Here is a 24,566-nt window from a genome sequence, read left to right as displayed (position 1 = left end):
GGTGTTACTGGTTCTGTATACTTTAAAGAAAGCGGTTAAGTAAATATTTGCTATACATGCTCTTAAACTCCAACAACTGAGACTTCACAAGGTCTCACCCATCCACTAAAAATAGATGCATCTAAAACTTAGCTTGCCTTGCAGGCCATAAGACTCCATTTGGGCCAAATTCTTATTTTTTCCTGAAAGCATTCAAATATGCAAGAAAAAGAATATTTATCAGAGTGTGCCAACTAGCCCTGGTCTCCCCTAAAATGAAAACTATCAGCTTTGATCAGTTCACTTATTAAAAAACAAATGTACACACCTAGTAAAACCAGTTTTGTTTACAGATTCAGAAAAAAGATAACCCAGTAAAACAAAGTACATACTTGATTAGGCAAGTTGTCCCTGAAAATTAAAAACTCATTTACTGAATACCAATCCTATTCCAGGCTTATTATGAAATGAGAGGAATAAAGTGGATTCCTTTTTTGCGTTTTAACCTAAATGTTTGGTGTCATATCAGCATGCCAAGCCCATCAAAATGTTAGTGATGTTTAGCCTTATACATGAATGACACCTTTATTACATTTACCATAAGAGATAGTATAAAATAGAGATAGTATAGTTAACATTAATAGTCTAAAAAAAAAACAACTTTGAATGGTTCTTCTTGACTTTCACTCTCTGGTGCTTGGCTTACACTGCAGTCATAAGCCAGGACAAACAAAAAATGAGAGAATATAAATAACACAAAATTTCAGATGGATAAGATTTCCTTCATATTAAACCCTCTGCTGGTTTTATAATATACTAATTAATTGTTCTTACCATTATTAATAAATTATTTTCAAGAAAATTATCTACAACCAAAGAATAAAACATACATCTTAAAAAACATGTTTCATTAAGATACCAAGAACATGTTCTAAACTAGTCATGAAAAAAACTACCATATAAAATTCTCATTGAAACTTGTCATGGTTTTGTTTGTCATAAAATTATAATCTTATTCTAATAATTAACTGATTAATTTTATATCAATTCAGTTCTTAACTTCAAAAAAGCAACACGAATTTTATACAGTTATAAGTACAAATAAAAACCAATAAATAATTGAGCAATATATGAGTTTATGCGACATAATTACATGTAATAATTGATCTTTTTCAAGCAACATTACTAACAGATGGAAATTGATAAACTAAAAAAATAACCTACAAATTTAAGACATCTAAAAGCAAAAATAAATATTTGTACTATGATCAAAAACTAAATTATAATTACTTATTTAAATATCACACAATTAACTAATATTGACAAAGAAGAGCAAAAATAGTATGGAAAACAACAAATTGAGATTCAATCTATAATGGAGGATTAAAAAAATTAATCTAATTATTTTTATTTTAATCAAAGCAACTATAATAAATTTATCCTATTCAAAGTTAAAATGTTCAAGAATCTCGAACAAATAACAGAGTATTCAATTACCAAATGCTTTATATCCACATCTAAATGATTTGCAGTCACATAACAATGACAGAAAAATTTCCTTTTACGTTAAATGCAGGCAGCAATTTTTATCAAATTATTGTTAACTTGGTAAATATTCAACAGCATAATAATCGTAAAAATTCAACATAAGATATGTTTTAATAATATTACTACATACCAAACTACTATCAAGAAAATATTTTAATAACCTGCTCATAAAAACATCTCTTCCTTCAAAAAAAAAAATATATAATGCAAACCAAAACTAAATATATTAAATAGAATGGAAAAAAAAAACATTTCAAATTTCACAATAAAATTTCTGTTCCATATTTCTACAACCAAGCTTAAAGCTTATGTGACAAATTAATCATCTACAGCAACAAAATTGACAGCTACAACTTCAAATGTTAGTGAAACATCTTTTCTTTAAAATATTACAGAAAAACTATTGCAATTGTGTTACATAATTTAGCAGTTACACATATCTGAAATTGAGATACGTAAAAATAAAAAAAGGCATTATGGATGTAGTTTCTATAAGAATGAGAGAACATTTATCAGCAGACCCATATTGAACAGAAAAGCTATTATTTCTAATAAAATAATTTAGAACTCCAATTTCATCCTAACCCCTTTACCCCAATTTTTTCCTGATGAAAAATTAAATCTGTGGAATGTGAAAAACATCAAGTATTACTGGATAAAACCTTCTGAAGGCAGACACGCCATCATTTACTTGTGTCAATAACTAATCTAAATTTCCTTGCCGCTTAAGAGCATATATTTCGGCGAAGGGAAAGAATAGTGGAAAAGGGTATCATAGATAAGAAGCAGGCTGATAGTCCAGCAAACCAACCCCTTCTTGTACATCGAGAGAGCTTATCAAACTTTGAAGAATAATACTATGAAAGTGAGACCTCAGTATTATGGGAAAAGATAACTGTCCCTAAATAAATGGCAAAGAAAAAAGATAATTATGTTTTCAACACACGATAATGAATCTACTCAAAAACATAAATATCTTTTATATTACGACATAATTATTTCCTGATATATCCATGAAGCTCTTTACATAAAATCTCCTTCAATTTTTATGATTACACTACTTACAAATAAGCATTTTGCAACTAAATGACTAACTGAATTTTTTCTTTATTTAAGAAAAATTCTATACCTGAACAGATGAAAAGAAACATTCTACAACTGGATGGTTAGATGGATCCATGAAAACAATTATAAAATTTACCAGATAATTGGTCTCACCAAACAAAAAACAGCATCATTGAATGAATTTACAAAAATTAGGTTACATTCATCATCCACTGTTTTATTTCATCATTTTTTCATTTATACTTGAAGTTTAGGTTATGAATCGGGGTAATTCATCATTACCTAAATTTAAACAAAATAAAGTCATTAATAATAACAACAATGTAGGCATTAACTATCACTGTGCAAAAAAAAAACTTAAAAAAGAATTAAATGTAATTTAAATAATATTTTAATTTTTAATTAAAGAGTAAACAATAGTTAACAAGTCCAAATAACTAAAACCACAAACAGCATCTGTGAATAATGAGGTAATGCTGTATTTCTATAAAAAAATATTACATTTTAATTTATCCTAATATCTATGAATAAAATGAAAATTAATATAATTTTTATTATATTAAAATTTATTAATTTTATTTTAAAATTAATACAATATAAAAAATAATACTATGCATAAAAAGGAATTATACACAACCTCATTACACTTAAACCTAACCTGATAAATTTATAAAAATTTGTAGCTGCCAAGATAATATTTTCTTAAACATGTATCATAAAATAAAATAAAAAACAGAATGAAATACAACTATATTCATAAATTTATGACAAACAAATTACTGCTGCGATTTGCACAAAAGAAATCACTAAATAAAAAACTATAAAATACAATCATGTCATGGATCATTTTTCTTACACTATTTTGTAATCAACAAGTAATACCCTTTTCACATCACAGGAGAAATATCTACAACTCACTGCAGCAGTAACTCTACTTATCACACAGTATTTGCTACTGTAAATAGACAAGTTATATTTTCATCAGTATCAGTCTACATACCACATAATTTAAATATTAATAAATAATATAAAATTTTATTACCTCATTTATAAAAAAAATTAACCAACAAATATAGAATTTCACAACACTAGATTTGAGGCAAAATAAGATCAACTGTTAATTAAACTAATCTGTGATAAGAGAATATTTACTTACATGTTTAAAAAGTAAATATAATTAAAGACCTATCTGCAACATATTTTATGTATGTATTAAACAAGAAATAATAAAATTAATATATTCGGGCTTAGGTTAATGAATAATAATTCAAATAAATATTAAAAAACAAACAGCATAAAAGGTTCAGAAAGGTGCTAAAAAAGACTAGGTTAACAGACATTCTACTCATTTAAAATGCTATCCCCCATTTTCTGTCAAAAAAGTCTAGATAAATAATTAACAATACAAATCTATACACTGAAGGATTTATACATGTATGTATGCATGTATGTATGTATGTGTATGTGTGTTTTGTAAATATACGAACAATGGATTCTGCATCAGCATTTGATGTTATATTATGGTGTGCTTTCACGTACAGTTAAGAGCAGTACATGCATAAGTGCTGACAGATAGTTATAGTAAGTCTATGCTAATATTCCAAAGTACAAATAAATGAATAGATGACAGTTTAATATTTTTGTTTTAAATTTAGGAACAAAAATCATTGAAAATAGATTACTACTTAATTAATAAAATTAATACCACTAAATATGTGGTATTTGTTTTTAAGGCAGGCTGGAGTCTCAACATTTTAACAGTGTAATAATAATTCATTTATTACAATTTTGGATTTTAATTTTTGTTAGGTGTATTTCATCAGGATCTAATAATTAACCATCATATTACATAATGACGGAGCGAGTTGAAAAGAGGTAATGTGAATACACTGTTATTGAATAGACACATCAGAACCAGTAGGGTAAATCTGAGGTTCATGTCTGTAATGCAGTGGCTATTTCCCGATGAATGCCAGCTAATTCTTGAATTCGTACAGCTAACTGTGTGTTCAATGTATCCATAACTCGCCTCTGAGATTCATGTGCTTCCAATGCAGTTTCCAACTGAGCTTGAGCTAACGAAACACCGGCCTGAAGTTCTGCATTTTCCTGCTGAAGAATCTATAAAGAAAGAATTTGTTAAATCAAGCAATAAAATCAAGGAGCCAATATAGCAAGTACACCTTAAAACAGGTTCAACAATGTTTGACTACTTGAAAATCTATTTTAATGACACCTCTATCTATTTTTTAATGACTATTTATTTATTTATTTTAATCTCTTATCTATTTTACTGACAGATTCAGGAAGATGATCAATTAAATTCCTCTGGACAAATACTGAATCCACACAGGTAAGGTGAAGGTTTAAACTTTTATATTACATAAACAGATAAAAATAAAGCCACAATATCAACATTGCCTAAAGAACAATTTAACTATAGAGCACACCTCAATGCATATGAAACTAATCAGATCAGAAATTAATAATACATCATGCAGCTAAACTGAGAGGCAGATATTTCCAAAGAATTTGAGTTAGTGAATACTGCCATTCCTTTAATGGAAAGGGATAGTATGAAAAAAATTCACCATTGAAATTGCTGAAAAAAAAAAAAAAAAAAAAATTAGTTAGGTACAAAACATTCTGGCAGGCCATCTAACAGTAACTTCAAGTGAAATTATATAACAGTTACAAAAAAAAAAAAAAAAGATTTAAAAAGCTGGTAAAGACCTATTTAAAAATTAGGCGTTAAAACAAAACTTTTCACAAACTAATGAAAAATGTCTCATGTTTAAAGGTTATAAAGCTTAATTTGTTACTCTCCATGCAGTAATCCCTCCAAAAACAAGTTCCAAGGACATGTTCATTGAGAAAAGACAATAAGGATGAATTATAATTACATATGGTAGTTTTTAATGATCAGACTATGTTTCATGTGGCTGACCATATTTATAAACATAATTTTAAGGTAAAAGCTAATGAACAACTACATACTTTAATAAATATGAATGTGACAAAAATAACTGTGAATATGTAATGTCAATGGCCATACCACGTTGAACACACTGGTTCTCATCCAATCATCAAAGTTAAACAACGTCGGGCACGGTTAGTACTTGGGATGGATGTGAGTATGAAATGTGCCCTCATTCTGATAATACCAATGGCATTTTTTATGTATTATACGAGTCATTTCATAATGAACTCTATTGTGATATAACATATAACTCTGTATTTATTTAAATTCTAAGCAGAGTCATAAATTATAATTAAGACGTCGTTTTTCAACCAAGCAATACTGCTCTATACTAAAACAGTGTTCATAAGTTTCTATGCATTACATGTCCACACAACTAGAGAGGAAGGGTGAGTGGAAGATATGGACATCCTGATCACTGGACCTTAAGTCTTTATTTTTCACCTCTACTGTTCTCTTGAACAAACACTAAGTAATTGTTTTTCATGTAAGTGATATTGAATAGTTGAAAGCAAACATTAGATTGCTGAACTGGTCACACCTGATGTGCATTAATATGTTTGGCAAGAGTTTGGCTATTGTTTAGATATCTACAGGACAACAGACAGAAGTCACATCAGATTGGACTAAACATGTCAAAAAAACTTTGTTAATTGATGTCACCTAATGTACATTGAAATGGTCTGTACTAAAAGAAAATATTTCAGGGTCACTATGACTTCACTTACACACTGGACAGAAGAAACTATAAATTGTCCCTTGATAATTTGCTCTGTAACTGTAACATTACGCTTTATATATATTCTGCGATTTGTCATCAAAGAAATTATGTTAAAATATCTTAAAATAAAAATTTGTTATTTTGTAATAACAATAAAATATTACTAGTTAGATACTGTATAATACAGAATGATTCAAAACTATAAGCAATTTCCCAGGAGCTGATTCTTTAACTAAAAATAGGAAAAAAAGTTCAGATAAACATAGATTCAAAATGCTTCGTTTGTGACTTACGGCTAGCAAAATATTTCACCCAGATTTCAGTTCCTCCGGTGAAATTGACAAGACCTCCTGAAATTCTGGAAAGCTAAATTAAGGAGCAAATTTAGTCGTTTCTTATGGTTTTTCACCAGAAAATATTAAAAAATAGGTCCCAGAACTGTACCTTCATTAGTTTTGAAGATATCTGACGTAAAATACAAAAATTAGAGGTAAAAAATAACACTTTTTGGGTTTAACATAAGAAAATTTAGTTTACTGGTTAATTAAGTTTGGATTTTTTTTTCAATTGGTAATGAAAATAGACTAATCAAATTATCACCTAGCACACCAATAAAAACATTAATTGAAAATGTATGCTGGAAATGTCTTGTCTCAGACTGTGGGTTTTCATCCCCCCAAATATGGATATTACAAAAATTTACTATTTCAATTCTTATGAAGCAAGATTCATCAGTTACCAGAATACGACGATGGAAATTGCGATTTCGACCCTTTTAAAGTCAACCATTGGCAGAATATCTTTCACTTATTATGATCTTGTTGCAATAAGTCTTGTACCCGTGTTACATGAAACAGGTACAATTGTGCCTCATGAAGTGCCTGCCATACACTTGACTGTGAAATATTTAAATGCAGTGATACCCATCTGGTGCTTGTAGTTGAAAATAATTGTACAACGTTTATTATTGCTTGTTCGTTATTATGGTTTCTTGCGCTACATTGACGACCAGTATCTACTTGTTTTGGTTTAAAACTGCTGGTTTCTATAATTTGTCTCTCCACAGCTTCAAAAGTCTTGCAATCAGGTGCTATTCAATGTGGATAAGAAACATATTCTTAAACTGCAGCCAAACCATTCTTGTTTACTTTAATATAAATTAATATCATGTTCATATACTCTTCAAATGAATACATATTTGCATTGTCTCCCATTATGTATTAAAGAAGACTTCACTAAATTCTGTAAAAACTGTTTTCTGAATTGTACACAGAATCTCACAGATACCTTAATACAATACAAAAACCACCAACAAGATTATTCACATTGTTTCAAAAAGCTAATAGTTGATCAGCTGATATTGCCAACCTATAAAAACAAATTAATTCATTCTGGTAAAAAAGTAATAAATAAACGATCAGCTATTTCCAACCTACGGACAAAATTAGTTATTTCATGCTGTCAAAAAGTTAAATTTTAATATCCTGTATTCAATTTTTTCTTACGTAATCTATATAAATCTTTGGCAGAATTAAATTTTCTACACTTGTAACTGAAAAAATACAACTTAATTAACCATTTAACAAAGTTTTCTTATGTTAGACCATAAAATGTATTATTTTTTACCCCCAATTTTTGTCACATTTCTTTAAAACTAATGGAGGTACAGTTTTGGGACCCATTTTAAAAATATTTTCAGGACAAAAACCATAAAAAACAACTGAATTCGCCCCTTAAATTACCTTCCCAAAATTTCAGGAAGTCTCATTTCACTGGGGAAACTGAAATCAGGGTGAGATCTTTCACTAGACATAACTTGCTAACAAAGCGTTTTCAGACCTACGTTTAAATAAACTTTTTTCCATTTTTATCTATAGAATCAGCTCACAAGAGACTGCTGTAGAGTTTTGAATCAGCCTGTATAAGCTAAATAGCTTCAATGGCAGGTGGTGGCACCTTAGAACCTTGTAGTAATCCTGATATGGACGAATATCCTTTATATGTTGATGAAGCAGCCCTGACAAGAGCTGTTGAGTCTGGTCACTGATCTTCAGTGAAGTTGGCTTGATTTGATGGGAGGTAGTCAGGGATTTGTAGCTCATCCATTGGAATCAGACCAAGCTTTTCCTCAGGGCAGTTCGTTTCCCACTTCAGTGTCCACTATAGTGGTGGCCCCCAGACTTCGATTGCCATTGGTCATCTTCTACCAGCAAGGCTGAGGTGTGGTTCAAGCAGTGTTCAATCAGCACCACCTTCGCCCTACTAGACTTCCTGGCACTAGTGGTCTTTATGCTGGGCCAGGTCTTCTGCTCCGGCAAGGATTCAGGCATTCACCACAGGATCCCACATTGGACCAGCCAAGGAACTTCTTTCCTCATTCTTCTTCCTTCTTCTTGGTCTGCTCCCAGTGATAGTCCATGTGAGAGACCACTTTTGCTTTGCTGAGCCGTGCTTTTATAACTGCAAGTGGTGAGGCCAAAGCAGTGTTGTGGTGGGAGAGTTGCATGGTCAGCTGGCTTGGGGGGAGGAATGCATATATAAGCGTGTGGATGGATTGTAAGTGTCCCAGACATCTACTGGCTAGTGTTGTGCTTGCTGATAGTAAACGCAACAAGTGACAACTCTCTCTCTCTCTCTTTATATATATATATATATATATTGACAACTCTCTCTCTCTCTCTCTCTCTCTCTATATATATATATATATATATCTTTTTATTTTATATTACACAAAATATAAATCACCAAAACACAGGAATTAGATAAGTTAAACTTACCCGTATTAATTCCAATAATCAGTTTATGCGAGATCCTACATTTTCAGTTGGTATTGAATTCTATAATTACATTAATTAATTATATAATTAATATATACTATAATTAATACATTTATAGAATTCAATACAAACTGAAGATGTGGGATACCACAAAAATTTATTGTCGGAATTAATATGGTAAAGTATAACTTATCTAATTACTGCGTTGGTGGTTTATATTTCGTATAATATAAATATAATCTCAATATTTATAGACATGTCAATATATATGCTTATGTACTAATTCAATAAATTCTTACTGATTAGCACCTTTAGAGGTTGGCACTGTTCAAGTCTTTAATACATTATTGTTTGATATTAATACTAAAAAGTATGAAATATGCTGAACAATTTCACTCTCTCAGATGAAAAAACTTCTGGCAGTAAAATATCCAAATTGTATTGAAAATGTCAAAGATGATCAAAATTTTACACAAGGTGATACATGAAATTTAAAAGAATATGACAAATAACATTAACAGTTGAATGAAATTAGATAAATCTTAGTTAGGACATGAAACTTAGTTCAAAGCCAGAAGTAATAAAGCAATAATGAAATAAAACACATTTAAAAGTCTGGAAGATTACTGTGATGAAGCAATTCCAATTGAACCAAAATTTTAGCAAACATATATTATATATATTCAGTGAGATGAATAATATAAAGAAACTGACCTCTATAACAATGAACCTCTAAACAGACTTTTACAATCAACTCTTATGAATGCAAAGGATAATTTCATAATAAAATACACAAGAATAATGGTGTAATGAAATATTAGGCAAATTATAAAATATATTTATTTATTATTTATAGATTAAATAAAATCTTCTTTTTTTTATGTTTAACTTAAACATATCAAAAATATTTAAAAACAAACTAATGGAAAAGAACTGGGTGTTTTAATCAATAGACAAAGCAACCTCTCAGAGGCAATTCCTCTGTGGATTGACTGTCCCCTACCTCTTCCCTTATCCTGAATTCCTTCTTCATTCTTCTTTGAACAAGCCATGAGAGTTGGGTCAACTGCCCTGGTTTCATTTATGGCATCAAGCAGGACAGCTGCTTTTTTACTGTACTTTAGCACCTGCAAAACTACCTAAGAATCTGTTTACTAACCAAGGTTGCAGAAAAGATTAATTAGGGGCTGAAGTACCTGCTGTGTTGTCAGATAAAGCCACCAGTCTTCCTGTCCATATTCTTAATCAATTAATAAAAAATAACTAGTAAAAGAATTTGAAAATTTATCTAAATATCAGGTTTTTTTTTTTTTTTTAGTAACAGAATATAATTAATTAATATAACTTTATTTTATCTGTTGCATAATTAGTTAATTGTATTTTCACAATTTGACATTATCTATCTGACAAATTCTTAAACAATATAAATTATGACAAGTTATGAAGTATGACCTCCAACAAAGAAGTCCTATTACCATCAAATAAATAACTCTGGAGAATATGTAAAAAAAACTTAAAAGACACATTGTTTGAGTTCTCATTTCCTTCCACACTAAAAAAAAAGAAAACAAAGAACAAAATTTTAAATGTAATTGCTCAACTTTTGCACAATCCAATTCTTATAAAACGAATTATAAGAAGGAAGCTGATGCATATTCTCCAATTTGCTATAAATAATTTATTATAGATAGATGTAACTATTCAGCATTCTTCCTGGTTGTATTTGTTTATCAAATACAACCAGGTATCGGTATCTGTTTAGACACTTACTTTTACATTTATTTACTGATCGTACAACAAAATTTTAAATATGGCTATTAATATTAAGATGCAGTTCTGTAAATTTCACAAACTAGAATAGTTTGAATACAAACATGAATAAAAAGACAAATTTATAAAATGTTATTATCAAAGAAGATATAACCTTTACATCAGTTAGGACCTAAAACCATTCAACAAATCTAAAAAAAAACTCATTCATCAAAGAAAAAGGTAAATGAATCAATAAATACTCTATAAATATACGTATTATATATATATTTTTTTTTAATTCTGGAATATTTTCATCTTCAAGTTCATCAGGAAGGAAAATAAAAATATATATTCTCTAATCGCCTTTTTAATGTTTTGTTTTAAGTTTGTTAGGACCGGAAGAGACATAAACAGAGGTCTAGTAGGAAATCAGCTGCAGACTCAACTTAAGGACTCTGTCTTCAAGATAGGAGAGGTTAGCCTACAATAGAGGGTTCCAAGGGTTCTGAATCACAATAACCAATATCATTTTCATGATTACAGTATATATAATCACATTTACTCTAATAAAAGCTTTGTATTCTTTTATTTATAAGTATAACAGGCTACATAATAGTTTCAGAAGAAAATTTTCCAACATTTTATGTACTTTTTAATAACTTTTAAATTTCAGTTAATCTTTCCATTTAATAAATAGATCTTAAGAAGTTGTTAACACAGGTCTATTTACATATGATTCTTTAAATGAACAGAATAAATAACTCTTCAATATATTTACATACCTTACAACGCTCTTCATGCGGCTGTTTTACACTCAACCTCTTCAATTCTTCATCTTTATTCTTTAATTCTATTTCTAATGTTTCCACTCTAAGCCTCAATACTGCCAACTCCTTTCTTAATTCAGCAGCAGCCTCTGTTCCACCTATGAAGCACATTGATAAAAATATAACAATGAAGAAACACATTAAACTGATACATATAATAAGTGTATACAGAAATATATTTTTCTTAAATTCATAACTTTTTTCATTTATTTATCTTATTTATTAGCATTTCTTTTTATCAAAATAAATTACACAGCCATTTATACCAGAAATAATTCCAAATCAAGGGGCTATTAAGATTATTTAGTCACTTTACTACAAAATTCAAAATAATTAATAATAAACAAATTTAAACCTAAAGCAAAAGCTATAGCATTTTTTTTTTAGGCACAACTACTATTTTATAAAATTTCAAAACTGGATTTCTATTTTTAAATGGATAAAACTATAATTTGCATACTTTTCAGCACTTCAAGATCATTTTCATAAAAACTTAAAAATAATTAATCTTTAATTTTAATCATAAATTCTAAGTTTTTTAACATTTTAGAATTGCTTTATGTTATTTCAATAAATTTTAAGAAGTTTATAGTTTTACAAACAACCAAATATACTTGCATAGTTTTAGAACTTGTACCTTTTTTTCACAAAATTAACTTTACTCCCCACAGATTACATAAGAAACGTTCCACATCATCTGAAATGACATTTTTTAACTGACAATTTTTAAGAGGGTTCAATGTGTTGGTGATCTAAAATTATATAATAAAATGTTAAATAAAGTTATAGAAAATACTATTCTCAAATTTAAGTGGTGAATCCCATTATCCTGCAGTATTCTTTGAATTCTACAATGAGGTTCAGATTGTATAGGACTCGTTGGCTTCAACACCTTAATATGATCAAATTAAAATAACTTAGTGTGACAAGGATAATCCAAAATGGAAACTTCTACCGATTACAATCATCCAAATAAATCAGTCAATGAATCTATAAATCAGCATCCTGTTGTCACGTAACACAAGATCATTATCATTAGACTAATGATCCCCTGGATAGTTGATAATATGGAATATCAACCCAACTGTCAAATGGAAGGTACAACTGGTTTAAAACTAGGAAATCAGACAGTTCCAGTACAACTGGCCCAGTGAGATCCCTAGAAGATTTATAGAACATGCAACAAGAAGTTAGGAAGTGACAAAAGTTAAAGTTGAAATGAAATTGGTCACCGGGTATTACACAAATAAAATAAATAAATGAGAAGGAAGTGTGGAAACAAAAAATATCAAGTAGGTCGAGCTTCTGAAATCAATAATGTCAGATAAAAGAGCAAGAAGAAAATAAAATAAAAATACTGTATATAACCTCTTCCTTCTTTTCTGCTTAGCCTCCAAGAATTACCATTCAGGTATTACTTCAAAGGATGAATAACGATGATATGTATGAGTATAAATGAAGTGTAGTCTTGTACAGTCTCAGTTAGACCATTCCTGAGATGTGTGGTTAATTGAAACCCAACCACCAAAGAACACCAGTATCTACAATCTAGTATTCAAATCCGTATAAAAGTAACTGCCTTTAGTTGGACTTGAATGTTGGAACTCTTGACTTCCAAATCAGCTGATTTGGAAAGACATATTCACCACTAGACCAACCTGATGGGTTACTCAATATAACCTAAATGCATTTAAATACACTTTACTGAACTACATTAGAAGTAAGTTACTGGCCTATCATTCCACCAAATTCTCTACATTTGTACAATATGGTTGGCATAGCACATTTCCTGTAAGCTTGTTATTTGTAAATAAGTTTTTACATTTTTTACTTCTTATTTATACCATAAAAGTTACCTCTTGGTACACAAAAAATGTTCTTTCCAAATTTTATGATTATAAAACCGTATGATTTATGATTTTACAGAAGCAAAAATTTCATAGAATGTCATTAGATTATGGGTCTTGGATCTTGAGTAATCAATGTGGACAGTGTTTCAAGTAACCTTCATGGATTATTGTACACCACAACTCTGTAACGCAACAAAATTAACATTTTTTAAGTGTTTAAAAATTGATAAATGATAATATTTTTTTTTTTAATTCAATCATTATCATTATCTTTAATAATGATTTAATAGTATCATATAAAAATAAACGTTCTATTGCATTCAATCACCCTATAAATACGGTAGGGCACAATAGCACAGTTTTAGTATTAAGTAATATTTTGAGAATCAAATAATATATGACTGAAAATTTCATTTAAGCTATTTTCAGTCATAATTCATTTATTAAATTTTTTAATTGCATACAACACAACATGAATACCAGCAATATCTTCATATAAACAAGTATCAGCAAGTTTTATTATTCAGATATAAACACAGCAATTAATAACTAAATTTTGAAATTAGTATAAAAATTACTGTACAGAATTGTTGGACCAATTTCTACATAGTTTTCTTGCAAATACACCTTGAAGTCTGTAGGTTAAATACAAAACATTATTTCTCTGTAATATCATCATAGACCCCTAATTAAAAAAGAATCACAATATGCTACAAAAAAAAAAAAAGCATGAGAGGAGATTAAAATATCAATAAAAGATCTATCTACTAACACTATCTTTGCTGTATGTTTCAAAAAATTCCATAGGATAAATTTTCATCTCTGTTTTTGAATATTAATAAGTTTAATTGCTAACAAACTCCAATTAGATCTTTATTTTGATTATTGACTCGCATGCAGGTCTCCTTGTAATTGTATTTCAGTTTAAGTAAAATCATTTACCAATAACTTTTTTCAAAAAACCTGATCTGCAGTAGAAGTTATAAAAACCATATATATACATATTCGCAGTAGTAGATACAGTTATTAGAGATACCTAGATGTTTACATATAACACTGTCATGGAGGTAACAAGATACTAAACAGAATGGAAGTAATTCTAATTTGATTTGAGCGAAATGTAAATGTATATGAGCTTAATGCAAGAATTCAAAACTTTTCATACATTGCTTTATTTGAGATCACTAAACTCAATCCAGTATATTATAAGACTTAATAAAAAAAAAAGAATCAGTTCATACATAACTTAACTGATACACGATGTAATTCAATTAGCACATTTTTTTTATTACATGGTTTAAAAAACTTATTAATTTGAAGTTTACCTTACTACAGCAATACTTGATCATTTTTTAAATTGAAATTTACTCTGAACTAATAACCGAAATATATTTTTTGCCTTACATTGTTAATTTATCGACACAATAAACAATCAACTCTCAACTTATTGACATAATAATAATAATAATCAATAGAACACTAAAAACCCTCACTATGCTCAAGACAGTTTGTGTTACACAACACAAAAAAATTCATTATCAGTCATCATAGTAACTACTATTGGGCATCACTCTATTGTTACTGTATGGATCAATAACTAAATAACAGTAATAAAACGTTATAGGAAAGTGGTTATAATCTATTAAAAGACTATGAATTTGACTCTGTATGTAAATATTTATTGTATAATAAAAATACTGTTACAAAAAAATATTCATTAGACATTAATAAAGTTAAAAAAAGTTACCTTTAGCAGCCTCTAACTCTATATACTTTGATTTCAATCGTTGATTTTCTTCTTTGTAAGAATGTAACTGTCTTTTCCATTCATCAACATTCGCTGTACTTTCCTGCAGGGCACTGGTTAATCTTAAATTGTTGCTCTTTAATGTAGCCAATTCTACTTCCCATTTTTTTGCATTTGCAGAACTGAAATAAAATTACTTTATGAAATACCTTTATTAAAATTTGAAGTACTTTATTTAACTGTTTCTTATTAGTAAGCAGTAAATAAATATTTTCATGACTATGTCATTCTGATAAATCAAACATTAACATTCAGTTGTAATAATTCATATGAATGACTCTAGATTTTAATTTAGCATCTTAAATAACATAACATTATTTCTAATTAGTCAGTTCAGTCAACCACAAAAATTATATTTATATCTCATGTTGAAGACCAGCAAGAATCTGTAACATTAACACTTACGTTACTAAATTTTCTGTAGTACCAAAGCCAAACTAACTCAACCATGAAGCACAGAATGCTATAGTTAGAAGAATGGGTATTGGAACATATTACAGAAAATCCAGAAGACACTACAAGAAGGGTTGTATTATGCAAACAATTTGATGAGTGTTTGGAGAATTCTGCAAAGCCAACAGTTCTATCCATACCACTTACAAAGAAAGTAAGTGATTTATGAAAATAAATGCCTATAAATTTGATCTGCCTCTGAAAATGACTGAGGCAAAGTTACCTCACAAAATCCTTATTTTTGGGTGAGCGATTTTGTGAGGTAAATTTACAAAAACTAAAAACTACTCCGCAATAATGCTCACTGACAAAGCTCAATTCAACTGAAATGGAATCATAAATTTTTACAATAACCATCACTGGGCACAAGAAATGCCTCACACCATTAAGCAGTCAAAATTTTACCAATCATTTTCAATAGATGTTTGGGCTTATACCAGCGGCGTTAACTGACTGGTCCATGTTTCCTTCCAGCAGAAATTATTATTAAAATTTCCTTGAAAAACTTTTAAGGAAACTGGTTATAACCAGAATATTTAGATGAAGTTGATAACTAGGTAACATTCTTGGTAACATGTGGTCATGTCCATTGGTGCACCATCAGATTTCAGTATCAATATCAACCAGTACTTGAATAATTACTTCCTTGAGAAGTGGATCAGTTGTGCAGGACCAATACTTGACCTCCAAAATCAAATATGATTCCAATAGATTTCTACCTTTGAAGTAACTAAAAAGTATAGTTTATAGTACACAAGGCTCAACGTTGATGTTCACCAGATTGAATTGAAAAATGTGTCCCAACACATCAAGGCTAGGGATTTCTGAAAGAGTGCTACAACAGTTAATTCCCACCAATGAAGAGCATTTCAAATGTTTACTTTAAGAAAACTGAAAGTAAAATTGGATGCAATTATACCTTTAATATTTCTGTTGTTTACATTCTATTCGAATTTAAATAAATCTACTGTTTACTGTTAGTTGCATAGAATTTATTAAATACTACTGTATTCTTATACTGATAAATAATCCTCAGTCAGTCATTTTAAAAGGTCATGTATATGAGAAAATTGCATGGCCTCAATTTTGAAATTTGTGGATATGTTAACACTGTAATTTCTTATTTATTGGAGAAGGTTGGCACAAACATGTGTATCAAAAATTATATCAATAATAGATTCCTTAAACTGATCTTGGTGTCAAAATATAAATCTTTCTTTAAAAGCACAGAAATAATGGATAGAGGGAAAATCATATCTTTTTAAAGAGCATTATTGTTCAATTTAGTAAACAGAATCTAAAATGTGTAGCCAGGCCTCTTTTTTGTGATACATAACTAGATATACAATGTAAAAGGAAGATGCATGCCTAGCCTAGCTAAGTTATTTTAATCAATAGTCAGCTGTTAACAATAATAGTTTAGTCATTTTGTTGCTGGTTGTTTGTATTCAACCATCTATAATGAGTGCTACAATTCATGATCCTGCCAAGTGTGAAGTATGAGGAGTAATCAGATTTTTTATGATAAAAAAAATTCCGCAGCTGAAATTTAAAGGCAAATTTGTTATTTTTATAGGCCGAATATTATGAGCGACACTAAAATAAGGCTTTGCAGTATATTTCAAGAAGGGCAAATGAATCTTCACAATGCATAATGTAAAAAGAAGAGGGTGGCTTGTCAGTGATATGAGATGGTTTGATTGAAAAAGCTGATGAAAAAATTCTAGAAAACTGGCATTTCATCATGTCACAATTGCCACTGATGTTTACCAATGTTTCATGATCTTTTATTTATAAAGTTGACTGAAAAATTGGGCTATAAAAAAATTGTGTGCCAGATGGATGCCAAAGATGTTAAGAGACATACAAGAAAAATATCTTGCTGCTGCTCGTGAATTTTTGCGGCATTATGAAAATGAAGAAGATGAATTATTTGATCACACAGCTATTGAGATGAAACCTGGATTGTTTTATTCAAATGTTGAAAAACAAAGCAGCAGTAGATGCAATGGCGGCACTTACCATCTACTAGAATAAACAAGAACACAGGTAAAGAACTTATGGCTACTGTTTTTTTTTTTTTAATCCAGAAAGGATTAAAAAAATCCTTGCTTGTCAAATTTAGTGATTATGGAACTACTGTGAATGCTGATATATATTGCAAAACATTAAAAAATCTAAGAACTATAAAAAACAAACAATGTGGATCGCTATCCCAAAGGATTTGTATTTGCATGAAAATGCCCAGCCACACAAAGCAAATAAGACAGTGAGCCAATTCAAAAATGTTTACTGGAAAATCTTCATCCATCCTATAGTCCTAACAACTAAAGTCCCAGCAATTATTTTCTTTTTCTTCACCTTAACAGTGGCTTTTATTTTCAAGGTTTGACAATGATGATGAATTAAAAAATGGCATTACTGCACGGTTTAAAAAGGTCATTGGTGGCTGAATTTCTTGAAGATGGAATGAAGAAGCTAGTGAAACGCTATGAAAAGTATGTTGAAGTTGAAGGCAGCTATGAAGAAAAATATATAAATAAATGTTGGTTATGTGTAAGTAATAAAGTTGTTCATATTTTTCAGTACTGCTTCATTTTATTTATTTATTTTTTTTAAATTGCTTTTATTTAATTTCCCAATGAACCTTACTTAAAAACACACCTTGTATATCATGTGTGTGTATATATATATATATATATATATATATATATATATATATACACACACCACAAAACTAAGTTTTAGTTGTGGAGTTTAGTTCAATACTTTTTTTTTTGTAAGTTCAGTTTAGTTTCTTGTACTTCACAAGTACAGTTAAATATTAAAAAAAAAAAATGAAATACAGCTATTTTCTATGGCTGAAACCATGTGATTTCAGCCACAGAGCCAATTCAAGAAACCAACTGGTTTCTTGAAACAACCAGTTTCAAGAACCCAAATTTTATTTTCTTAAAAGCTACTGGTTAAAAAGCACTGACAAAAGAATGGAAAAGAAATACAGAACAATAATACACTCCAGTAAATTTTCTCACAAGATTGTCATTAAAAGGCTTTAGAAAGTAGGTATAGTGCATATGATGAAAATAAAAGCTTGCTTGCACAAGGCAGACAGTTGCAATCAGATTATTATATTACTCTTTTTTCATAACATTAGGCTCAATAAAAAACTCAGTATTCTGCAATACAGTGTGTGTTTAACTATTTTCATAAACAGTAAAAATTCTTTCCACAATTAAAATTTATTATAGTTTTGTTAAATTTCACACATTAATTTCTTTAAAAATATCTTCTTTCAATATAGCAAACATATAAATATTTTTTACTGTATACAGTACAAAAATAAATAGTTTATACTTGTAATAAAAGATTATTATTATTACACTCTGTCCATCAAATGAGCCATAAAATGAATGACCACTATATAAGAATAAAGGTTATCAAAATATTTCATCTGAATTATATTTATATGCACTTGTGATGGTTATTAGTATTGATGGTGATTTTTGTAATAGCAAACATCATCATTAAATAATAGGTCTATTCCCTACAAATTATAATAATTTATTAATAGCTTAGTCATTTTACATGTATTCATAGAAAAAAGAGCTAAGTAATTTTTTTGCATTGTTGATTAATATTCAATACTAATATTAACGTTTCATTTTCAATAAACTGATTTATTTCAATTCCTGGCACGTCCCGGTACAAATTATATAGTTGTATCCTTCTGTAAAGTGTGGCGTGTTTTTTTGCAATTTTTTAAAATATTTTGTAATGCCAAAATTTAAATCCATAGTTAGCAATAAAAAGCTCTGTAATCAAACTTGTGAAATAGTTAATGATGTATATGATGATTTTATGAAGAAGCTATAAATTTAGGAAAATTATATGATAAAACATTTAATATGCAGTCAAAAATGTGAAGAAAAAACTGCTGCAGCTTGTGGGATTTCAATATCACAATTTCAAAAACTCAGAAAAGAAAAACAGGATCTTCTAAAATCTACATTACAATCATGCTCATTCAGCACACCAAAAAAAGTATAAACAACGTGCAAAACCAGTTAGTGGATTACACAGTTTTGACCAAAGCATTGTAAGAGGAACAGTTAACAAGTTCCACACAAAACATAATAAACTGCCTATATTAAATATAGATAAATCAATGAAGAAATTCAAAAAAGTATTAAATTTAAAAGTTCTTGAACAACACTAGCAATTATCCTGAAACAGTTACATTTTAAGTGGTATAAAATTGATAATAAAAGAAAACTTTTGATTGAAAAAAAGACGTCTAGTGGGAGAGGATACAATATTTAAGAAAAATGACAAAATTCAGAAAAGAAAATATTTTAATGTCCCATTCAATGACAAAACTGTGGTCGGTTGACAGTGGTGCAAGAGTAAAAGTGCCAATTAATAAAGATGATCGGTTAATCATTATCCATACTGGAGAAGAAACGGAGTTAAAAAAATGGCAGCCAATAAGACATTCTGATCCCGTAGGGGAAAAGACACCCAACATGTGATGGTTTCAGTCACTACACCACCCCCTCCGTATCTAGCCCTTATCGGCTTTACTGACTTATGGGCTTTATCTTCAGTATCTTGGCATTGACATCTTTCAGTCTAGCCTCAGCCAAGATCCCATCGATGCAAGTGCTACAAGCTACATTCACACTGGTGTACTAACGTAAAAAACAAAACACATCTAGCCAAGTCTCAAACAAAACTGAACTACTTTCTAAGAACAAAGGAATGGAACTCTACCTGGGACTATCAAAACAGTGTTAACAACAATTTCATGAAGCAGGCATCTGAAAAATTAATTCCTGGACTTCCCCTCCACACAGATAGTGGTTGTTATCAATAATAAGTCGTACAACATTTCACTTCTAGAGAAGCCTCCGAATTTAAATAATAGTAAAAGTAGCATGATTAACTGATTAGAAAAGAACAATATTCCGTTTAATAAAGAAATGTTAAAACCATAATTGTATGAGTACCATTTTGATGAACTATTAAAAAAACACAAACATCAGATACTACAACTTCCACCTTACCATCCTGATCGAGATTGTACAGTTGGCTCTGAAAAGATATGTTAGTAGTAATAACATAACATTTTTAATGTCAGATATTAAAAAATTAGCTCAAGAAAAAATGAATAAGGATGATTGGAAACCATATTCCGATGTGTTAAGAAGGTTGAACTGATTATAAGAAGATGGAACTGCTAATCAATATAATGACGGATAAATTTATTATACATCTAGACAGTGTAATGAAAGTGACTATTCTGATAAAGACAGAGAATATTGTGAACTTGCTCAAGAACTGGACATATAATGCAAATTTCAAGTAAGTATTAATAATATTAGTACAATCAACAATGAAAACAATTGCATGAAGAAAAAATTTGAAAATTCTAATTATACAAAAGAGAATTGTAGAATAATACTTGAACATTTAATTTAGTGGAATTATGGATACAATACACATTCAAGCACTAGTTAAGATTGTTTAGTTTAAAAATAAATCTAAATTAAAATTTTTGTTTTTGCAATCTTTATTTTTTGAATTATTTGTCGTGTAATAATGAATTACAAATATTAAAACATGAAAATGCTAATAAATTAAACATGCATAAATAAGAGTACGATTCTTGTTGCTGTCCTATTAGATGAGTTAAATGTTTTCAGGTTTGGTAATAATGCATTCTTGACATTCTCCAACACAAGCTTTTATTTTTATTGTATACACTGTACGTAATAGTGAATATCTACCTCCTAATTAAACAGAAAAATGTCTTAATTATTCACTTTGATGTCTTCAGGATAATAGCCAATTAAAACCATTAACCTTCATTCTTCATTTTTTATTTATTTTTTTTTTTAACAAAGTGAAAATATAAATTTTGTACCACGTGAAAAATACTTTTTTTTCTTCAGTCATTTGACTGGTTTGATGCTGCTCTCCAAGATTCCCTACCTAGTGCTAGTCATTTCATTTCGGTATACCCCCTACATCCTACATCCCTAACAATTTATTTTACATATTCCAAACGTTGCCTGCCAGCACAATTATCTACCTACCCTCCAATATCAAGTGACAATTCCAGGATGCCTTAAGATGTGGCTATAAGCCTGTTTCATCTTTTAGCTATATTTTTCCAAATGCTTCTTTCTTCATCAATTTGCCGTAACACCTCTTCATTTGTTACTTTATCCACCCATCTGAATTTTAACATTCTCCAATAGCACCACATTTTAAAAGCTTCTAATTTTTCCTTCTCAGATACTCCAATCATCCAAGTTTCACTTCCATATAAAGTTACACTCCAAATATGTACTTTCAAAAATGTTTTCCTGATGTTTAAATTAATTTTTGATGTAAGCAAATTATATTTCTGATTGAAAGCTTGTTTCGCTTGGTATTTGTCATTTTATATTGCTCCTGCTTCAACCATCTTTAATAATTCTACTTCCCAGATTCCACCTCCAAATTATTTCCAAATTCTACCTCCATAGTCTTTTCACGTCCTATTTTTATAATCAGTGGTCCTACTTTATTTTTACATTTCATTACTTTCATTTTGTTCTTATTTTATTTTCATGTGATAGTTCTTGCGTAGGACTTCATCCATGTAATTTATTATTTCTTCTAAATCCTTTTTATTCTCAGTTAGAATTACTATATCATCAACAAATCTGTTTCATTTCATCATTCTATCTTATTTTGATCATTTAGCATTTTTATCTTTTCACCTTGGACTGTTACTCCAAATCTAAACTGTTCTTTAACATCATTAACTACTAGTTCTATGTAAAGATTAAAAAGTAACAGAGATAGGGAACATCCTTGACTGCTTCTTTCTTATGCTCTTTGATATCTTATGCTCTAAACTGTAAATGCCATGTATGTAGGTTTGTTTTTCTTTAATCTTCCTTCTACTATTAATCTGAGCACTAAAATTGCTTTCCTTGTCCATATAGTTTTCCTGAAACCAAATTGCTCTTCTAACACTTCTTCCACTCTCCTCTCAATTCTTCTGTACAGAATTCTAGTTAAAGAATTCTAGAAAAATACTTATGGGATTCAAACAAGAATCTATTGGATGAAAGAGAGAGACAATACTATTCCACCACAGTAGTTCAGTGGAATTAATTTTAAATAAAAATTAAGAATTAAAAACAATAAACTAAAATTAAATTTGCATAAAAATAGATAATATCACACATTTTACCTGTGAGCTAAAGCTAATTTAAGCCTATCATTTTCATATTTGAGCTGAACTTCATTGGATGAAGCAGGAATAGCTGCAATTGCAGATGGCGCTTTCATTTCTACATTCTGATGTTTTGGACTTTCTCCCTGCTATAAGACCACAAACAATTAATTAAAACATAATTATTTATATTTAATTTCAAACTTAAAAAATGAAAATCATTTTCACAGTCTCACAAAGGTTTTCAATATCTATAATTAAGTATACTTACAATACACATGTACTCTGTATAATGTCATTTTACAATCATGGAATATACAAAAATTATATTCTTTTCTAAAATAAAATAATTTTTTATAAGTAATGATACCCACCTGTAGATAACTTATATCCTACTTACAGGTGAGCAGGAAGTCCCTTTATTCTTTAATATATTATTAGGATAGGTACAACTTATCTTCTATGGATTTAAAACATCTGTATGGGTTCCACAATGTTTAAAGCACAGCTGCATGCACCTCCATGTCTGATGGTTCATCCACAGCATGTCAGGGGTGATCATTTCAAATGCTGACCAAATAGCATACTAGAGCTGCTTGTTGTTGATGTACCTGCATTTTCGGATCTCTTCTTTTACAAGACCCCAAAGTGCATTGTCAGGTATGCTGAGGTCAGGGATTCTTGCTGGCCAAGACAATGGAGTCGGTAATTCTTCTGTCATCCACATTCGATCCAGCAATTCAGAAAATTTTCACTGAAGCTTCTGCAAACCTTCAAAGCAAAGTATGCTGGAGTACTGTCTTGCTGAAACGTAATGATGTCAGTGATCCCTTTTACTGTTAATTTTGAAAGCAATACGCATCAATCATTCTCAGATAACTGTGTTATCTGTACCATCACAAAAATAAAGACCAAGATGTTCAGCTGTCATCCCAGCCCAAATCATAACAGGAGGTGATGGATGGTGTTCGAATTCCTCAAAAAAAAGAGGATTGTCAAAAAAAAATTTGGGTTATGAGAGCTTTGATAAATCACACACTTGTTCGAGAACATGATGTTCCTTTTCTTGTTCTTGCTCTTGGAAAGTGTTCAAACAATAATTGACATGCATAAACATGTCAATCAAGGTTATTATTTATCACTCAACTCATAAACTGTGGCTGGATGAAAACATTTAACTTTCAATTCCTTCTGTATATGGTCTCGCATTGTCAATCTTGGAAAGCCTACCTCTGCAGAACATTTGCATGTTGATTTCATCTGTGATCATTGAATTGATGCCTCCACAGTAGCATGTTCATCAGCTCGAGCGCTTGGCTACGCACTGTGTGGCGCATCAAGAACACTTCCTGTTGCAAAAGCCTTCTTCTCCCAAGTTACTAATGTCTGCCGTAATGGTAACAATTTCCCAGAATAAACAAAGAAGTCATTCATAATGTTCTCCAATTTTTTACCAGTGTGTGAACATTCGTGGAACCACACACAAGCTAGCAAATGCTCTTTGACAGTGAATACACTTGTATCCGCCATTGTTCCACACTTGACTATGAATAAGGTCATCCCACCATGAATGAAC

The 24,566-nt window shown here is 29.7% G+C and overlaps 1 protein-coding gene across 2 annotated transcripts in view; it reads right to left on the bottom strand.

Annotated features, from left to right (window-relative positions):
- The window catches only part of homer (protein), a 55,757-nt gene that overhangs the window by 6,184 nt on the left and 25,007 nt on the right, over window positions 1-24,566 (bottom strand). The window contains exons 5-9 of one of the 2 annotated variants that reach the window (XR_012755789.1): window positions 23,009-23,139; window positions 15,247-15,428; window positions 11,605-11,747; window positions 4,622-4,713; window positions 2,657-2,874 (exon numbers count right to left, since the gene is read on the bottom strand). Coding sequence is in view for 1 of the 2 variants with exons in the window: in XM_075360894.1 (XP_075217009.1) it covers window positions 4,528-4,713; window positions 11,605-11,747; window positions 15,247-15,428; window positions 23,009-23,139 (642 nt within the window). In the remaining variant the exon portion in view is untranslated. Of the gene's footprint in view, window positions 1-2,656; window positions 2,875-3,257; window positions 4,714-11,604; window positions 11,748-15,246; window positions 15,429-23,008; window positions 23,140-24,566 lie in introns of those variants that run through there. The other variant, XM_075360894.1, reaches the window with a different exon arrangement.

This window comes from Lycorma delicatula, chromosome 3, assembly GCF_047948215.1.
Source record: "Lycorma delicatula isolate Av1 chromosome 3, ASM4794821v1, whole genome shotgun sequence".
Classification (NCBI taxonomy): domain Eukaryota; kingdom Metazoa; phylum Arthropoda; class Insecta; order Hemiptera; family Fulgoridae; genus Lycorma; species Lycorma delicatula.
The sequence above is the reverse complement of the archived record's forward strand: the minus strand, read 5'-3'. Positions and strand labels throughout refer to the sequence as shown.